Raw genomic sequence first — 19,470 nt, 5'->3', positions numbered from 1 at the left:
CCAAAAAGTTCTATTTTAACTTCATCATTCCACAGGACTTGTTTCCAAAATGCATCAGGCTTGTTTAGTTGTTCCTTTGAACCTTTTGAATCGATCTTTTTGGCCGCAATGAGCAAAGGTATGTTTGGAGAAAACAGGGTGCAGAATTTCATGAAAAGAACACCTCTCCAACTGTTAAGCATGGGGGTGGTTCGATCATGCTTTGGGCTTGTGTTGCAGCCACTGGCACGGGGAACATTTCACTGGTAGAGGGAAGAATGAATTAAGTACCAGCAAATTCTGGAAGCAAACATCACACCGTCTGTAAAAAAGCCGAAGATGAAAAGAGGATGGCTTCTACAACAGGATAATGATCCTAAACACACCCCAAAATCCACAATGGACTACCTCAAGAGGCGCAAGCTGAAGGTTTTGCCATGACCCTCACAGTCCCCCAACCTAAACATCATCAAAAATCTGTGGATAGACCTCAAAAGAGCAGTGCATGTAAGAAGTTCCAAGAATCTCACAGAACTAGAAGCCTTTTGCAAGAAAGAATGGGCAAAAATCCCCCAAACATGAATTGAAAGACTTTTAGCTAGCCACAGAAAGCGTTTATAACCTGTGATACTTTCCAAAGGGGTTGTTGCTAAATACTGGCTATGCAGGGTGCCCAAACTTTTGCTTTGGGCCCTTTTCCTTTTTTGTTATTTTGAAACTGTAAAAGATAGAAATAAAAAAGTTTTCTTGCTTAAAATATTAAGGAAATGTGTCATCTTTAACTTTATGCCTTTTGGAAATCAGTTCATCTTTTAGTGGTTTAGCTATTCACAGTAACAGAAATTTTGATCAGGGGTGCCCAAACTTTTGCATGCCACTGTATGTGTAGTTAGATGACAATAAAGTTGAACTTGTAAAGTGTTGGTTTTCGTCTTGAAACAAATCAACTGAAATATCGATCTTAAGAAGTGAAATCTCATCCACAAGACATCAGAAGTTGCATAACGACGACAAAACGCCCAGCCCTCTTCCCGCTAGAGCTGAACAAATCCCATCACCGAACCAACTTCCCATTTTGTGGGAACGTCCACTTAGCTCATCGCCAGCCAAACCCCACCCCGGACTCAATGGGATCTGACTGTGCCTCCCTGTTGACAGATGTCCATCATGGAGACCCCGCCCACCAGATCGGATCAGATTGGATCAAATATATTTGTGGGCGTCAGTCAGACCCGAAGGTGCGATCTGATTGGATATTATATTATGTAAGGATCTTGCATAAGGAGAATATTCCTTAAAACGAGACACGAGGCGGTGCGAGGGTAGGGTTAGATTAAGAGACGGAGAGGTGGGTCTGTGGTTCCGTGGGCAAGAGCGCTGGGAAACTGCGCGGCTGTAAGTAGTGGTTGCCTGCACTTCCAAAGCCTTAAAAAAAATCTATTGTTGAAATGTGAAACCATCCCAACAGTGTAATAACTTGCCCTGAGATGATTGTGTGTATAAAATGGGTTTAAAATAGATACATTAATGTAAATATTGTACCAGAAATTCATCACTGTGCGTTTAATTATGAAGTTTCTAAGTTAATAATTGGGAAGTTTAAGGAAGCCGGGACCAGAATCTAATTATTCTAACCACCATTGAAGCCGGTGTTGAAAAATTCAAGCGCTTGCATTGAATGGGTTAATCTGTACATAATAGGAATAATTTCCATCTTTTGGAAGTTTGCGACGGGGATGGGGTGGTGGGGGACGATGGATTTTTAAAGTGAACTTTTTCTTTGCTGATTGTTAATTAATTTAAAATTGCAGCTGGGGTGGTGAGACCGTGGCTGGCGCCTGGTACACGGATGGTGAATGTTAACCAGTGTCCCCTCTCGCTGTGTCTGCCACCCTACAGCCCGCCTGAAGCGCACCGCGATGTTGCCTCTCCTGCTCGCCGCTCTCTTCTCTCGGGTGCCACCGGCGCTCCCGCAGAGACCCGAGCCCATCTTCGCCGCTGCAACAGCCTCTCTCCTTCCTCCCGATTACGATAACAACCCGACCCAGCTGAATTACGGCGTGGCCGTGACTGATGTGGACAACGATGGAAGTCTGGAGATAGTGGTGGCGGGGTAGGTGTGACCGACACTGTGTCAGTGTGTGGCCAGGGAGGGGTGCGAAATACATCTTCATCAATGAAAACACCTTTGTATATGTAGAGTGTAACTTTATTTAGCCCCAAAGTCAGTGCTCATACAGTGTGTGGAAATACCCGTGATAATACAAGCGTTGAAATATTCTGCATAGACTTAGAGCCTAATAGTCACATTGCTCTGAGCGAGAGATGGATTTGTATGTATGCTGCATATGTAAAGTGTCGAATGTTATGCCTGCTTCTAGTCATACATGTTCTCATGTGTGTGGGATACATATATTCAGGTGCTTTTCTTTAAGGTTTATAAGTACGGCGATACAAATATCGGCGAACTATATGTGCCTATGTGAAATGCTTGTATGAAGTAACACTGCGGGTTCGCGTGTAAGCAATTTCCTTTTAAGGGTTAATTGCAATGCGAACTATTGCCCGTATTTAATGCACGACACGGTATCAATGTACGACGATCTTGGGTTCAAAACCTTGCTTCTTCCCTGTCTGTTTTTTTGTTTGTTCTTGTGCAGCTTCGGTGAGTCTGTCTATCTACCTGCCAAGATCGTATCTATTGGTTTTCCACACCATCTCCATCTCGCTCTCTGCAACACTTCACCCATCACTCCATCTGGTTTTCTGTCCACTCTGTATCTCCGTTTCTGGGAACCGGGGACTGCTGAATGAACACCAGACCCGAGGGCTACTTCTGGAGCTCAGACGGGGTGGAAAGTATCCGGGAGCAACCAACTTCTGGTTGAAATTGCCTGACAGAAGTCGGAATTGAATGTCTCCCAACAGTACCAGATGTGGAGGCATGTCCTTAGCCAGAGGGCGGTCAATCTGTGGAATTCATTGCCCCGGTAGGCTGCAGAGGCCAAGTCATCAGGTGTATTTAAAGCGGGGGTTGATAGGTTCTTAACTGGTAAGGGCGTCAAAGATTACGGGAAGAAACGGGGTTGAGAGGGATAATAAGTCAGTCACGGCGGAGCGGACTCGAAGGGCCGAATGGCTTAATTCTGCTCTTATGTATTTTGGTCTTATGACTTTCCGTTGACACTGCATACTGTTTTTTAAGAAACCCTAATTTAGTCACTGAGAATTTGCCAAGATTTCAGTAAGATTGAAAACAGGGTAAAAATTCACTTTTGCAGCTCACTGCTGGTTTCAAACTCTAATCTACTTGCACCTATCTCGATCCCTGCTCCCGCTCTCTAATTCTATTCCATTAATACTTGAATGAATCCTTTATAAGCTATTGCTGGGATTCGCCGTGTAGCATGTTTGTATCCTGCATATGTGTTAGGAGTACAGGTATAGGACACGGGCATTTTCACAGGCTGTTCTGTAGACAATTCCCTTTGTGTACGTGTGTATTTTTGGGAGTGGAGGGTGTGGGAGAGAGGACGTGATTGATCAGCTCGCTTTCTGAGTGGTTTCTTTGAAATTTTCGGAGGTGAAAACACTGGGAATCCTTCGTACATGAGCGATATTTTAATAGGATTTGGTTTAGTTTGTGTGTGAGTGTCCATCTACTGGGTTTCTGCATCACATGTAACCATTTTAGATCAGTATGATAATTATGTCTCCAAGCAATGTTTAATCAAAAATGTAATTTTTTTTTCTTCAGCCTGAGAACATGATCAGGCTTGTCAAATTAAAATAGATTTATTTCAAAATCAGATTGGTTATCTTAGTCTGCAATGGCTGATCTTTTTGTGAAGGGAGGTGTGTCCTATGTCTGAAAGAGTAGAGTTCTGAGCTCCAGATCTTCCTCCTCCCCAGCTCCCAGCAAGGGCCCTGTCCAGCCTATCCCGGTCCATCAGTGGGAGCTTCCAGCAAGAGGTCAGAGCCTCAGGATGTGGCTGGTCACTTCACATGGATGGTCAAGGAAACTTCTTCTCACCAAAGGTGGCAAATCCCTGAAATCTCTACCGCAGAGAATTGTGGAAGTGGGATTGTTAGAAATATTTAAGGGGGAGATAAATTTCTGAAGGATTGTAGTCTTCGGGGATCTGGCTCAGAAGAGGAGATGAGGACGAGGATAGATCAGCCATGAATGGTGGGGGAGGCTTGAGGAGGCAGGTGGCTGATTCCTTCTCCTCTTGTCTCATGCCACCAGCATGGTGAGGAGGTTTTGTGACTGAGGATTCATCCGAGGGATACAGCCATCATAGGAAATGCTCTCCCAACCATTGAGCACATCTACATGAAACGCTGTCACAGGAATGTGACATCCATCTTCAGGGTCCACCACCACCCAGGACACGCTCTCTTCTCACTGCTGCCGTCAGGAAGATGGTACAGGAGCCTCAGGACTCACACCACCAGGTTCAGAAACAGTTATTATCCTTCAACCATTAGGGTCCTGAACCATAGGGGTTACCTTCACTCATCTTTATTTGCCCCATCACTGAAATGTTCCAACAACCTATGGACTCACCTTGAAGCACTCTCAGCCCAAAATATTTTAATAGATGTTGCCTGACGTGCTAAGCTCTTCCAGCATTTTGTGTTTATTGCTCACCATCTCATGTTCTCAATGTTTATTGCTTGCTTGCTTGCTTGCTTCCTTATTTCTTTCTTTCTTTCTTTCTTTCTTTCTTTCTTTCTTTCTTTTTTGTATTTGCACTGTTTGTTGCCTTTTGTGCTCTGGTTGAACAGCCAGTTGGTGGATTTATTGAGTGTGCTGTCTAGAAAATGAATCTCCAGGTAGTATGTAGTGATATAGATGTACATTGATAATAAATTTACTTTGAACTTTGAAGCCTGCTGTGTTCAAAGAGCTCAGCAACACTTGGTGCTCTGGCTCAAATGTTGACTAATCATCATTTAGCTGATGGCTTCAGGGAGTCCAACATGCCCCCACCCATGAACACAAAATGAGGGTGAGGAGAGGCTGTCTCCTGCTCCTCTCGTGGAGTCTCCTCTCCTTTATTCCTTGAGGTAAAACAACTTCTACTGGTGTTTGAAGTCTCCTAGGGATTTTCAGATGATTAGAGTATCTCTCAGTTACGTGCCTCTTCCTGCCTTAGAATTCAATTTGAAATGTCAGCTGAATTAAGTTTATTATCACTGCCTGAAAATGACATGTAAAATGTTGCTTTGTGGCTGCAGCACAATGTAAAGACAACATTTTAGAAATTACAAAATAGAGCAAAAAAGGAATAACAAACTAATGTTCACTGGTGTGTGGAGGGGAAGGCTCTATTCCTGAATGGTTGAGTGTGTGTCGTCAGGCTCCTCCCTGATGGTAGTTATGAGGAGGGTGAGGATCTTTACTGATGGATGCTGTGCTCTTGAGACATCACCTCTTACAGGTGTCAGTGGGTGGGGAGGGTGTGCCCATGATGGAGCTAGCTGAGTTTATAACCCTCTGCAGCTTTTTCTATCCCTGTGATTTGGAGCTTCCATACCAGAAGGTGATGCCTCCAGTCAGAATGCTCTCCATTGCACATTTGTAGAAATCTGCTGGAGTCTTTGATACTAAATCTCCTTAAACCCCTATTGAAATATAGCCACCAGCGTGCCTTCTTCATAATTGCTTCAGTATGTTGAGCTCAGGACAGAGCCTCTGAGAAGATGATGTCTACATACTTGATAGTCCCCCCCCCTTCTACTGCCGATGAATTATGTTCTTCCAGTTTCCCATTCCTGAAGTCCAGAATCAAATCCTTGGCCTTGCTGACATTGAGAGCAAGATTGTTGTTGTGTCACTGTTCAACCATTCAATCTATCTCACTCCCGTATGCCTCCCCGTTTCCACTTATGGTTTTTACCAACAACAGTGGCGTCATCTATGAATTTATTTATAGATGGCATTTGAATTGTGCCTCGCCCTTGTCGTCAGTGTAGAGAGAGTATATTAGTGGGCTAAGCACGCATCCTTGAGGTGCACTGTGTTGATTGTCAGTGAAGAGGAGATATTATTATCGAAATGCACTGACTGTTATTGTCTGACCCTAAAAAGCATCTTGGCATTTTGTTTTTGGCAGCGTCAAACAAATAAAAGTTCTTCTTCATTCCAAGGTGAAGCTCACTGTTGCTATGGATATAACTGATGCACCAATAAGGTAGCAGAGGGTCAGTCACTGGGTACACAGCAGAGACCATAGCATTGGGAAAATGCAGTTGGTGCCCCTGTTATTTTAAGAATAATGTAAAATTATTGCTTCTGTGAGAATCACTCAGAATCAGGTTTAGTATCACTGATATATGTCGGGAAATTAGTTGTTTTGTAGCAGGGTGTATTATGTAACTTTAGGCATGTGGGTATTTCTGGCAAGACCACCCTTTATTGCACATCCAAAGTTGGTGGTGAGCAAGTTCTTGAACCACTGAGTCCTTCAGGCCAAGGTGCTTTGATTATGAAATGTAAGGAATGATACAGTTCGACTGAGTGAAATGTAAGGAATGATACAGTTCAACTTAATGACCCGCTGATTTGTTTGACTGCTCAGAATTGGACGCACTTTGGCCAATTGGTAACGATGGCGGGTGCCCTTCCGGAAAGGTATCTTTGAGTCACAGGGACAGACGCAGAGGTACATTTTAATAGAGCAGTGGGTGCATAGTCTGCTCTGCCGGGGGTGGGGAGGGGGTTGTAGATGCCAATACATTAGGGACATTTAAGAGAGTTTTAGAAAGACAACATGGATGAAAGAAAAATGGAAGACTATATGTGGTAGGGAAGAGTTAGATCCATCTTAGAAAAGGTTAAAATGTCAGCACCACACTTGTGGGCTGAAGGACCTGTACTGTTCTGGGTTCTAAGCAATGGCAGACCATCTGCCCTTCAAGCCTGCCCTGTCATTGATCAAGGCTGGCTTTGTGTCACTTTCTCGCACTGATCCTAGATTCCTTGGTTCTTTTAAGTTGTCAAAAAAGGGAAGGTTTAGGGGAGATATGCGGGGCAAGTTTTGCTTTTGCGGAGTGTGATTGGAATGGGCTGCCAGGACTGATGCTGAAAGCAGATACGATAGAGAGTTTAGACAGATACATGGAAAGGCAGTGAATGGAAGGAGAAGTATCATATGTAGGCAGGTACAGTTTGTTTAATGTGGTATTGTGCTTCACAAAGACTAAAGGGCCTGTTTCTGCACTGTATTATTCTACGTATCGCCCAGTAACTGACCCTCCAGTCTTTGCAAAGAAATAAGGATTCAGCACTCTCAAGTTTAAGATGTCTACCACCCTGTCCTCATCAATCAGTCAATACCGAAATCCGAAGGTCAAAGACTGAAGTTGCCTAACCCGGAGGTTGGAGGCACATGTCTGGGCCAGGGACTGCTGTAGTGTAGTGTTCCACTCTCTCCGCTGTACATTCTCCTTGCCACTGTGTGGTTTTCCTTTGGGTGATCTGCTTTTCTCCCACATTCTCCCACGGGTTAGAGTGGGTAAGTTATGGGAAAACCACGTTGTTGCCAGAAGTATGGTAAACACTTGTGAGCTGCCCCCAGGATATCCTTGGACTGTGACGATCATTGACACAAATGCATTTCACCATTTCAATATACTGTATGTGTGACAAATAAAGCAAACCTTTGAAGCTCTCTGGGACAGAAGGTGAGCAGTAAGCTCTCAGTACACACCGACTCAGGTCAAGGTGCACCACTTTGTGCTTTAAAGACAATATACACAAGAGATTCTGCAGAAGCTGGAAGTCCAGAGCAACACACACAAAATACTGGAAGAACTCAACAGATCAGGCAGCATTTATGGAGGAGATGAGCAGTTGACGCTTTGGGGCTAGATCCTTCATCAGGACCGGAAAGGAAGGTGGAAAAAGCCAGAATAAGAAGGTGAATGGTCTTTTTCCCTTTGCTTTCCAGTCCTGTTGAAGTGTCAACCCTGAAATGTTGACTGCTTACCCCCCTCTACAGGTGCTGCCTGACCTGTTGATTTCCTTCCTTCACACAAAATGCTGCTGCTTTAAAGATAAAACTGTGGATGATGCAAGTCTCTCTGCTGGGGAACGAGGAGCAGAATTCAGAGGCACCACACCCCCTCCCAATCAGAGCTGTTTTATGCTCAGCTGTCAAGCCTGACCTCCTGGCATAGCTGTTAGTTGATGTGCCACAAGTGCGAAAAGAAAAGTAACGATTACGCTGAGTTGAACATCACCGAATGTGACATTGGGCAATTCATGGTTTTGAGACAGATGATTCAATAGCTCAGGGTCTGCTACCCCAGAGGGAAAACCTTCGGGACAAAACTAGCAGAGCTCCAAGCTATTTGTTACTTGGCTCCAGAGTGATTTTTCTTATAGCTGAGCAGGAAATGGATCACCATAATCCTTGCAAGGTGTTTTGTAGATCAGAAATGACTTTGGGAACAGAAAACATGTAGAGGACATGCACCCACATGTTGCATGGGATGGAGTGTTTCAGAGTTGTATAGCACAAAACAGGCCCTTCAGCCCATCGCAACTGCACTGACCATCAAGTACCAATTTACACAAATCCTAATACAACCGCACACCCACACACGAGGACAATTTACAATTCAAAGCAAATTTATTGTCAAGTCAAGTCACTTCTTATTGTGATTTCAACCATAACTGCTGGTACAGAACATAGTAAGAATGAGGCGTTTTCCAGGACCATGGTGCTACATGAAACAATACAAAAACTACACTGAACTAAGTAAGAAAAAACATAAAAACTACACTAGACTACAGACCTATCCAGGACTGCATAAAGGGCACAAAACGGTGGAGGCACTACAATAAATAATAATAAATAACAAACAAGACAATAGGCACAGTAGAGGGCAGTAGGTTGGTGTCAGTCCAGGCTCTGGGTATTGAGGAGTCTGATGGCTTGGGGGACGAAACTGTTACATAGTCTGGTCGTGACAGCCCGAATGCTTCGGTGCCTTTTGCCAGATGGCAGGAGGGAGAAGAGTTTATATGAGGGGTGAGTGGGGTCCTTCATAATGCTGTTTGCCGTATATATACGGCATAGTACATATATGTCACCCTGGGCTATGCTGGGATTCATTTTCTCACAGACATTCACAGTAGAACAAAGAAATACAGTAGGATCAGTGAAAAACTACACATAAAGACAGACAGACGGACAACCAACGTGCCAAAGAAGGCAAACTGTGCAATTACAAAAAAAAAGCTATATATAAATAAATATATAAATAAAAAGAGATACCAAGAGCATGAGTTGTGGAGTCCGTGAAAACGAGTCCATAGGTTGTGTTCAGTGATCAGTTCAGTGTTGAGTGAAGTGATTCACGTTGGTTTAGGGGCCTGATGCTTGAGGAGTAATAAATGTTCCTGAACCTGCTGGGGCAGGTCCTAAGGCTCCTGTACCTCATTCCCATGTGAGAAGAGTGTGTGGCCCGGAAGGTGAAGATCCCTGATGATGGATGCCGATTTATCTATTTATCGAGCTACAGCACGTAACAAGCCATTCGAGCCGCGCCCCTAGCAATCCCCCAACTTAATCCTAGCCTAATCACGGGGCAATTTACAGTGATCAATTACCCTACCAACCGGTATGTCCTCGGACTGTGGGAGGGAACCGGAGCGGTCACGGGGATCTCTTTACAGGTGCTGCTGGGAATTGAACCGGGACACCTATACTGTAAAGCGATTATGGTAACCTCTGTGCTACCATGCCACCCAGATGACAGTGCTCCTTGTAAATAAGCTCGACGGTGGGGAGGACTTTTCCTGTGATGGACTGGGCAGTATCCACTAAATTTTGTAGCGCTTTCCGTTCCTGGGCATCGGGGTTTCCGTACCAGGCTGTGATACAGCCAGTCGGGATACTCTGGACTGTACATCCATAGGAGTTCGTTAAGGTCTTGGGTGACATACCCGAACCCGCCCAAAACTCCAACTTACCGTGGCCAATTAACCCAGCAACCCCACACGTCGTTGTTATGTAGGAGGAAACTGGAGCACCTGAGGTACAGGGGGCAAGCCCACGCAGTCGCAAGGAGACCGCGCAAACTCCACAGAGACAGCACTGGAGGCTGGGACTGAACTTGTGTCTCCGGGTCCATGTGGCCGCAGCTCTACCCGCTGTACCCTGTGCTGACCAATGATGTGGAGGGACTGGGTTTGTTTTTCTTGGTGGGTGCTTTCTCTGGCAGAGATGTACAAGACAATAAAGTGGGGAGGGGGGGCAGAGAAAAGACAGCGTACAAGACGAGAGGGGTCTTTGATTATGCTGACTGCTTTACTGAGGCAGTGAGAAGTGTAGGCAGTCGATGGAGGGGAGACTGGTTCCCATGACGTACGGAGCTGTGTCTATAACTCTCTTGTGGTCACGGGTGGAGCAGTTGCTGTACTGAGCTACAATGCATCTGGATAGGATGACACAAAAGTGCCAGTATGTTCTATGTGGAAATTGTCTGCACAGTAACTCCTGTCGTACTGAGTGCCAACTGCACTCTCAAGGTCTTTCGCAGATAAATCTGAGCTGCAAAGGGACTTCGGAGTCCTCGTGCAGGACTCCCTAAAGGTTAACTTGCAGGCTGAGTTTCTGGTAAGGAAGATAGATGCAATGTCAGCATTCATTTCGAGAGGACTAGAATATAAGAGCGAGGATGTGATGCTGAGGGTTTACTGGTCGGACCGCACGTGGAGTATCGTGAGCAGTTTTGGGGCTCCTATCTAAGAAAAGAAGTACGCAGCTATCTATGTCAGTGAAGCACGTTGCACAGCGGGTACAGCCTCTGCCACATACATGGCCCCAGAGACCTGGGTTCAATCCCAGCCTCCGGTGCTGTCTGCGTGGAGTTTGCACAGTCTCCCCGTCACTGCATGGGTTTGCGCCCCCCCCCCCCCCGCCACACCCCGACCATTTCAGATGATGGCATCGGGGAAGGTCCTGAGGGGGTTCACAAGAATGATTCCGTCAATGAGAAAGCTAACGTATGAGCAGTGTTTGACAGACCTGGTCCTGCACTTGCTGGAGTTTAGAAGAATGAACTGGGGGGGGGGGAGGGTCTCACTGAAACTGATCGAATATTGAAAGGCCTAGATAGAGTCGGTGTGGAGAGGATGTTTCCTGTTGTGGTTGTATTTGGGATCAGAGGGCGCAGCCTCAGAATAGAGGGATATCCATTTAGGACAGAGATGAAGGGGAATTTCTTTTGCCGGAAGGTGGTGAATCTGTGGAATTCATTACCTCAGACAGCCATGGAGTTCAAGTCATTGGGTATATTTAAAGCGGAGATTGATAGGTTCCTAATTAGTCTGGGTGTCAAAGATTATGACAGAAGGCAGGGAATGGGATTGAGAGGGGTAATAAGTCAGCCAGGATGGAATGGTGGAGCAGATTCAATGGGCCAAATGGCCTAATTATGCTCCATTTCTTATTATCTTATGAACTTATTTGAATTCCACTGATGCTGTAGAGTGTCGCGATCAATACTTGCTCCTCAGTTAGCATTGCGAAAACCACAATCAGATAATCAGGGACAAAGAAATAGAAGTATGCCAACCCTCCACATGTCAGGCAGGGTCTGCGCAAGAGGGAATGCCACTAACATTCCTGAAGAAAGTTTATAAAATCTGAGGGGCATCGATAGGGTAGATGGGCAGAATCTTTCTCCCAGGGTGGCGATGCCAAATCTTAGAGGACATGCATTGAAGATGAGGGGTTGCGTTAAGTTTAAAGGAGATGGGCAGGGTATGTTTTTTTTTGCAGACTGGTGGTTGCTTGGAATGCACTGCCAGGGCTGGTGGTGGAAGTAAGATATGGTAGAGGTGTTCAAGAGACTGTTGGGTAGACAGGGAGTCTGGTGGTTTTAGTGTGGATACTATGTAGCCTCCTCCCTAATGGGAGTGGGACAAACAGTCCATGAGCAGGGTGCATGGGATCCTTCATGATTCACCATCCCCCTGTTGTTTCTGGGATCTTGGTGTGAGCACACCACATGCAGTTTTTCCGATATAACAAGAGTGGGTGCAACACAAAAGAATTTCACCGGCCACGAGGTCCTTGGCAAGTCCCATGCTTGTGGACGACGTGAATGAAATGCAAGCTTTTCTTCCGGGCTTAGTGGAGCTGCGATGGAGGTATTCAGAGTCATGAAAGTGTGGAGGAATGGTTTCGGTGGCAGGGGAATGGTAAGCAGGGGCCATGTAGTGAGAAGGAGCATCAGGTGGGTCAGAGGTAAATGACCTAGTCCGTTCCTGGGAACACTGAGACCAAATGTTTACATGGTGATGGGGGTAAGAGCTGACAAGTTGGTAAAATCAACGGTTCATTCAAAGAGCAGCTCACAAAAGTGCTGGATGAAGTCGGAGCCGGGCAGCAACTGTGGACAATCAATGTTTTGGGTTGAGACCTTTCTTCAGGACTTGTTTGCCCATTTCCCTCCACAGATGCCACCTGACCCTCAGCGATTTAGGAAAAGCTTCTTCACCTCCATTGTCAGATTTCTGAATGGTCCATAAACCCATGAACATAACCTCATTACTCCAATTTTTGCAATTTTTACTGAGAATTTATAGTAACTGTCTTTGCACTGTACTGGTGTCACAATTCCTGGGCTATTTTTTTAAAATATTATTTTTTGTAATTGCTATCCTAATTATGTGTGCTCTGTGTAACTGTTGGCATTCCTCTTACTCCCAGAGAAAGGCTGTTTCGTTCGGCTGTATTCATGACAATTAAACTTGAACTTGAACTATTATGATATTATAAACTTCTACAAGGCCATAAATTCAAGAGATTCAGCAGTTGCTGGAAACTGTGGGCAACACACACAAAATGCTAGAGGGCCTCAGCAAGTCATGTAGCATCTTAAGAAGAAACCAGAAGGACTAAAAGGAGGTTTAAGCTTGCAAACAAGACCGAGGAGAATCCTAAGGGCTTCGAAAAATATGTTAAGAGCAAAAAGATTGCAAGGAACAAAACTGGTCCTCTGGAATATCAGAATAGTAAGCTATGCATGGAGCCAAAAGAAATAGCTGAGATCTTAAACAGATTTTTTAAAAAAGCGGTGGATATTGTCCACATGGACACTACCAAGGCATTTGACAAAATCCCACATGGGAGATTGGTCAAGAAGGTTCAATCATTTGACATTGTAGTGAATTGAATGAGACGTTGACTTTGCGGGAGAAGCCAGAAGGTAGTAGTAGACGATTGCCTCTCTGACCGGAGGCCTGTAACTAGTGGAATTCCGCAGGAATTGGGGCTGGGTCTGTTGTTTGTCACCTATATGATTAACCTGATGATAGTGTGGTTAACTGGATCAGCACATTTGCGGATGACACCAAGATTGGGGGTGTAGTTGACAGCAAAGAAGACTAGCAAAGCTTGCAGTGGGAATGGGACCAGATGTCAAAATGGGCAGAATAATAGGAGAGCGAATTTAATACAGACAAGTGTGAAGTGGTGCACTTTGGAAGGACAAATCAGGGTAGGACTTACAGGGTGACCAGTTGGGCACGGAGGAGGGCAGTAGAACAGAAGGATCTGGAAATACAGATCCATAATTCCTTGAAAGTGGTGTCTCCATTAGATAGGGCCATAAAGAAGCCTTTGACAAATTGACCTTCATAAATCAAAAGTATTGAGCAGAGGAGATGGGATGTTGTATTGAAGTTGTATAAGACATTGATGAGGCCTAATTTGGAGTATTGTGTGCAGTTTTGGTCAACGACCTACAGGAACAATATCAATAAGATTGAAAGAGTACAGAGAGTATTTGCAAGAATGTTGCCATAACTTGAGGAATTGAGTTATAGAGGAAGATTGAATAAGTTAGAGTATTATTCCTCAGAGCATAAAAATGAGGAGAGAATTGATTGAAGTATACAAATTAGGAGAGGTATAGATAGGGTAAAGGCAAGCAGACTTTTTCACTGTTGTTGGGTAGGACTGAAACTAGAGGTCATGGGTTAAGGGTAAAAGGTGAAATATTTAAGGGGAACATGAGGGGTAACTTCTTCACTCAGAGGCTGTTGCGAGTGTGAAATGAACTGCCAGTCGATGTGGTGAATGCAGGTTTGATTTCAGGATTTAAAAGAAATTTGGACAGGTACATAGAGGGGAGGAGTACAGAGGGCTATGGTCCAGGTACAGGTTAACGGCACCAGACAGATCAAGAGTTTAGCACGGTCTAGATGGACTGAAGGGCCTGTTTTTGTGCTGTAGTACTCTATGACTGTGACTTTTTGAATCTGGTAATTCACACCCTCCAGTCAGCAATCTTTTCTACACCCAATTTAGCTTAACCACCATTCCCATTCTCTCATACCAGTCGATGGCCTTCTCTCTGGCCACGATGAGGTCACTCCCATGTTGGAGAAGCCAGACCTCATATTCTGTCTGAGTATCCTCCAACCTGATGGCATAAACATTGTTTTCTCCTCCCTTCCCTCTCTTTTTCTATTCCTCATTCTGGCTCCACTCTTACCACTTCCCTTCTCTTCACCTGCTTATCACCTTTCTCTGTCACCCATCCTCCTCCCCTTTCTCCCATGGTCCGCTCTCCTCTCCTATCAGAATCCTCCTTCTTCAGCTCTTTACCTTTTCCACCAATCACCTCCTAGCTTTTTTACTACATCCCCCTACCACCCTACCTTCCACTTATCTGGTCTCATCTATCACCTGCCAGCTTGTATTTCCGCTTTCCCTTCCTTCCCCCACCTTCTTACTCTGGCTTTTTCCTCTTTCTTTTCCAGTCCTGATGGTCTTGGCCTGAAGCGTCAACTGGTTATTCCCCTCCATAGATGTTGCCTGACCTGCTGAGTTCCTCCAGCATTTTGTCTGTGTCACTCAAGTTTTCCAGCCTCTGCAAAATCTCCTGCGTTTAATCACAACCTTTTGGCAACTGCCCTATTTCTGCACTGTATACAAGAGCATGTTTGCTGTGGTTGGACATTCTGCTGCCCTGTGCTCTGGGTCCTGCTTGGATGTGTGAGTGAGGTAGCTACAACTTCAGGGCTCCTGTCACAGGGCCTTGACCTATGGACTTTTGGTGGACTTTGAGCCTTCAATCTTAAGTGTTAGGAAAGAATTTCCTTGGGAAATTAGAAGGCTTAGTGTCTGCGAATCCACGAGTCCACTGGAGGGTGGAGATGATCTGTTCTGGAGCTGGAGAACTGTGTGTTTGCGCGCATGTGTGGAATGGAACTTGTTTTGCTCTTGTGTTTTAATGCTGTTGTTCTGTTTTGTTGAGCTTTGACCATTGTGCTTTGTTGGCACCTGAAAGTGTGGCGAGACTTGAGGGCTGACCCCAGCACATCCTTAGATTGTGTTGGTTGCAAGCAACACATTTCAGACAAATGTTTTTGATTTACATGTGATAAATGAATCTGAATCTGCGTCACCTCCTGACTTATTCCCCCCCCCCCCATAAGTTTTCAACCCCAAAACTTATCTACCATCGCCAAGACACAGGACAGGAGTGTGGTGGAATCCTCTCCAGTTTGGATGTCTGACGCCTTGAACCTTGACATTCAGGGAAAGCTGCTTGCTTGATTGGTACCCCATCCGGCAGACCAGATCCTCAATCCTCCCAGCACCTGTGGACCTTCAGCAGATGATCACACAAGTCTCTGCCCGAAACGTCGACTGTTTGCAGCTTTTCCACAGACGCTGCCTGGCCTGCTGTGTTCCTCCAGCATGTTGTGTGTGTTGCTTTAGCTTTCCAGCATCTGCATTTTCTCATGTTTGTGATTTTACTCATCAGCCTTTGACCAAACCATGTAACATTACTGCACAGAATGTGTGTTTTGGCCCCTTGCCCCAAGGAGGAACAGCCCAGCTCATGTCCTCTTCCCAACACTGTCTTCAGACTCTCAGTTCAACGTAAACTCATTTTCAAAGTACATATGCTCCAGCACCCGCATAATCTATTCTTTATACTGTATATTATCCTGAGATTCATATACCTGCAGGCGTTTGTAGGGGAAAAAAGACATTTAATAGAATTTTACAAGAGAGATTGCCAAAACAACCAATGTGCAGAAGCAGGTAAACTGTGCATATAAAGATAACAGTGAGATTGTGAGTTATAAAGAGTTCTTGAAAGTGAGTCTGTAGATTGTAGAATCAGTTCAGAGTTGTGGTGAGTGATTTTACTGATTCAGGAGCCTGATGGTTGAAGGCTAATTGTCCCTGAACTTGGTTGTGTGGGACTTGTGGCTCCCATACCTCCTACCTGATGGCAATAGTGAGAAGAGAGCATGGCCTGGATGGTGTGGTTGGGGGTGGGGGGGAAGTCTTTGACGGCTCTGGGCCTGTATTCCCTGAAGTTTAGAAGAATGCAGGGGGGAGGGGTTCTCATTGATACCTATTGAATATTGAAAGACCTAGACAGAGTGGATGTGTAGAGGATGTTTCCAACAGAGAAGGAGTCTAGGACAAAGGGCACAGCCTCAGAAAAGATGGCTCAAAATATTTCCTTAGAGCAGAGATGAGGAGGAATTATTTTAACCAGAGGGTGGAGAATCTGTGGAATTCATTGCCACAGGTGGCTGTGGAGACTAAGTGGCTGGACATATTTTAAGCGGAGGTTGATAGATTCTTGATTATTAAGGAAACTAGGCAGGGCAATGGGGTTGAGAGGGATAATTCATCAGGCAGTATTGAATTGGGTAGTAGACTCAATGGGCCAAATGGCCTAATTCTGCTCCTGAGTCCTCTGGACTTCTGATGGACGCTGCTTTCTTGTGGCAGTGCTTCATGCAAATGTACAGTGCTTCAGAGAATCATTGGGCACTGGACACTGGAGAGGCCAGATGCTGCATGAAGCTGCTGCAGAAAACATCATTGTTCTGGGGGAAATGAAAAATGGTCCAGGGTGTGATGCAGGAGTGTGACCCTTCAGAGTTTTGGAAGGGTGATTCATTGTGTGCAGTTCTGATTGCTCCATTACAGGAAGGATGGGGAGGACGTGGGAGAGCTTCCTTCATATGATGCCTGGATTAAAAGGTGTGAGCCATAATAAGAGGTTGGGCAAATTTGGGTTGTTTTTATTGGAGCATCAGAGACTGAGCAAAGTCCTGATAGCGTTATAACTTTCTGAGTGGTATAAATAAGTTTGACAGTCAGAATATTTCACTTCCCCCTACCCTTCCCGGCGTGGTAAGTCAAATACAAGAGAATATACATTTAAGGTGGGGCGGAAGTTTAGAAGAGATATGCGGGGTAAGTTTTTGTTTTGCACAGCGGTGGGTGCTTGGAATGGGCTGCCCAGGGTGGCTGGTGGAGAAAGCAGATATGAGTGGTTTTTAGATGGTGTTTAGATGCGTAAGGAATGGGGGGATATGGATCAGGGGCAAACAGAAGTTTATTTTGACATTGTGTTGGGTGCAGACATGATGAACTGCAGGGCTCACCCTCTCCTGTGTTCAATGCTCTGTGCTGCCTTTATACCAGAGACACACGGATCAGTTGGTAGCTAATTGGGTGCAGTAAGGAATTGGCAAAGAGGTTGTAGGAAGCAGGAAGATTCATCGGAGGTAGTAATGGTGGCAATGTTGGAATGGGTGTGATAGAGGCAGCAAACTGGGGGAGTGCGGCGGGGTCCTTGTATAATCCTATGTCTGCCTTCTGATAAACATGCTACCATGACAACTAGGCTCTTCAAATGAATTTCAGATAGAAGCCAGTGGACAAATATCCCTCGGATTGAGAGCTCTCCAATAATGGATGTGGACTCTGGCTAATCAAGTGCCAATTTCTGTCCCAGCTGGACCTGAGCTAGTGACATCTGCAATCATTTCTCCTCACTAAGCATCCCTGAGGGCCAAAGGCACATAGAGTAGAGGCAGAACCTTGTGAGGCAAACACAGCTGTAGGAATGATCAAATACCAGGACGTTACTTGGGTAGTTTATTGAGCTGGGTGGATGTGTGCATTGTACTAGACCTGGCTCACTGCCCCCGGTGCCTACCTTCTAACCTGCCTGACCCTTCACCTCCTGATGCGTCAAGGCCCTCCCACCAACAGAGTTGTGGAACCCCCTCCACCAGCCTCAATGAGAGCAGCTTCAGGTGAACTGCCCAAGTGAGCTGCTGCCTTCTGGAGATGGTGGGGACCTCGCTGACATTGAGGCAATGAAGGTAGAAGCACATCCGTCCCAGGTGTGGCACGGCAGACCTGCTGGAGGAGTTTTGGAGAGTTTGTGTGTGTGTGTGTGGCGGGGTGGTTTTTGGGGAGATGAATGAGGGGTGTGAAGGAATTGTCAATTTCGGGTTGAAACCCTGCATCAGATTCTAGTATCTGGGCTCCCTCATGTCTCTGTCCCAGATGGGAATGCACGAGGGGATTTTGGTTTATTTATTGAGATACAATGTGGAACAGGCTCTTCCACCCTTTCGAGCCACACCACCCAGCAACCCCCGACTTAACCCTAGCCCAATCACGGGACAGTTTACAATGACCAATGAACCTACCAACCGGTATGCTTTTGGACTGTGGGAGGAAACCGTAGCTCCCGGAGGAGGAAACCTACACAATCATGGGGGGAACGTACAAACTCCTTACAGACCGCGGTGGAAGTTGAAGCTGGGCCGCTGATACAGCAAGGGTTGCACTAACCGCTATACTGTCACGTTGAATTTTTATTACCACACCACAATTTGTTTGTGCTGATCCTGTTCCCGGTCACGTTGGTGTGCACACAGGGAATAACAAACTGGAGAGGCGCCACTGCACAGGGTCGCAAGAGGCCGCAGAGGGTTGTAGACTCAATCAGCTCCATCGTGGGCACCAGCCTCCCCACCTTCAAAGACATCTTCAGTATACAACGCCTCAGGAAAGTGGCATCCATTAGGACATGCCCTCTTCTCATTGCTACCATCAGGGAGGAGCCTGAAGACACACACTCAATGTTTTAGAGACAGCTTTGTCAGAGAGGCGTGGAGGGAAATCGTCCGCTGACCAGAGAAACTCTGGATGTGATATACCTTTCCTTTTTCTTCCCCTCAGCCATCATGAACAGTACCTTTCTAGTTCTTCCTTTGCATTATCCACTTATCTTTGTAACATAACAATTTTTATGTCTTGCACTGTATTATGCCACAGAACAACAAATTTCATGACCTGTCCATCAGGTGCTGATCCCTACTCACGAGCGGGGCTCTCACAGGTAGCCCTCCCCATGATTGAGTGTTTGATCACGTAAGAAGCCTCCTTCTCTGGGACAATGGCTGAGGGCAGGTTTGAACCACCTTGCCGGGCTCGGGGTATCTCTGCTCTGACCTGGGCTGGTTCAACAGGGACTTTCTGAAGGAATTCTACCTCGGTTCATGGTGTAATGATTTGATCTGTATGAACAATATTGAAGACGAGCTTTTCACTGTCTCCTGGGATGTAGGACATAGAACACGACAGTATAGTACAGGCCTTTCAGTCCACAGTGTTGTGCTGATGC

At 45.6% G+C, this 19,470-nt stretch overlaps 1 protein-coding gene across 3 annotated transcripts in view; it reads left to right on the top strand.

Moving 5' to 3' along the window:
- The first annotated feature begins 1,278 nt into the window (after positions 1-1,278).
- Positions 1,279-19,470, top strand: part of crtac1b (cartilage acidic protein 1b) — a 292,689-nt gene continuing 274,497 nt past the window's right edge. For 2 of the 3 annotated variants that reach the window (XM_072239019.1, XM_072239017.1), the window contains exons 1-2: positions 1,279-1,374; positions 1,791-2,092. In XM_072239019.1, the coding sequence (XP_072095120.1) occupies positions 1,836-2,092 (257 nt within the window). In that variant the 5' untranslated portion in view covers positions 1,279-1,374; positions 1,791-1,835. The remainder of the gene's footprint in view (positions 1,375-1,790; positions 2,093-19,470) is intronic. The other variant, XM_072239018.1, reaches the window with a different exon arrangement.

Source organism: Mobula birostris, chromosome 21, assembly GCF_030028105.1.
Source record: "Mobula birostris isolate sMobBir1 chromosome 21, sMobBir1.hap1, whole genome shotgun sequence".
Lineage (NCBI taxonomy): Eukaryota > Metazoa > Chordata > Chondrichthyes > Myliobatiformes > Myliobatidae > Mobula > Mobula birostris.
The sequence above is the reverse complement of the archived record's forward strand: the minus strand, read 5'-3'. Positions and strand labels throughout refer to the sequence as shown.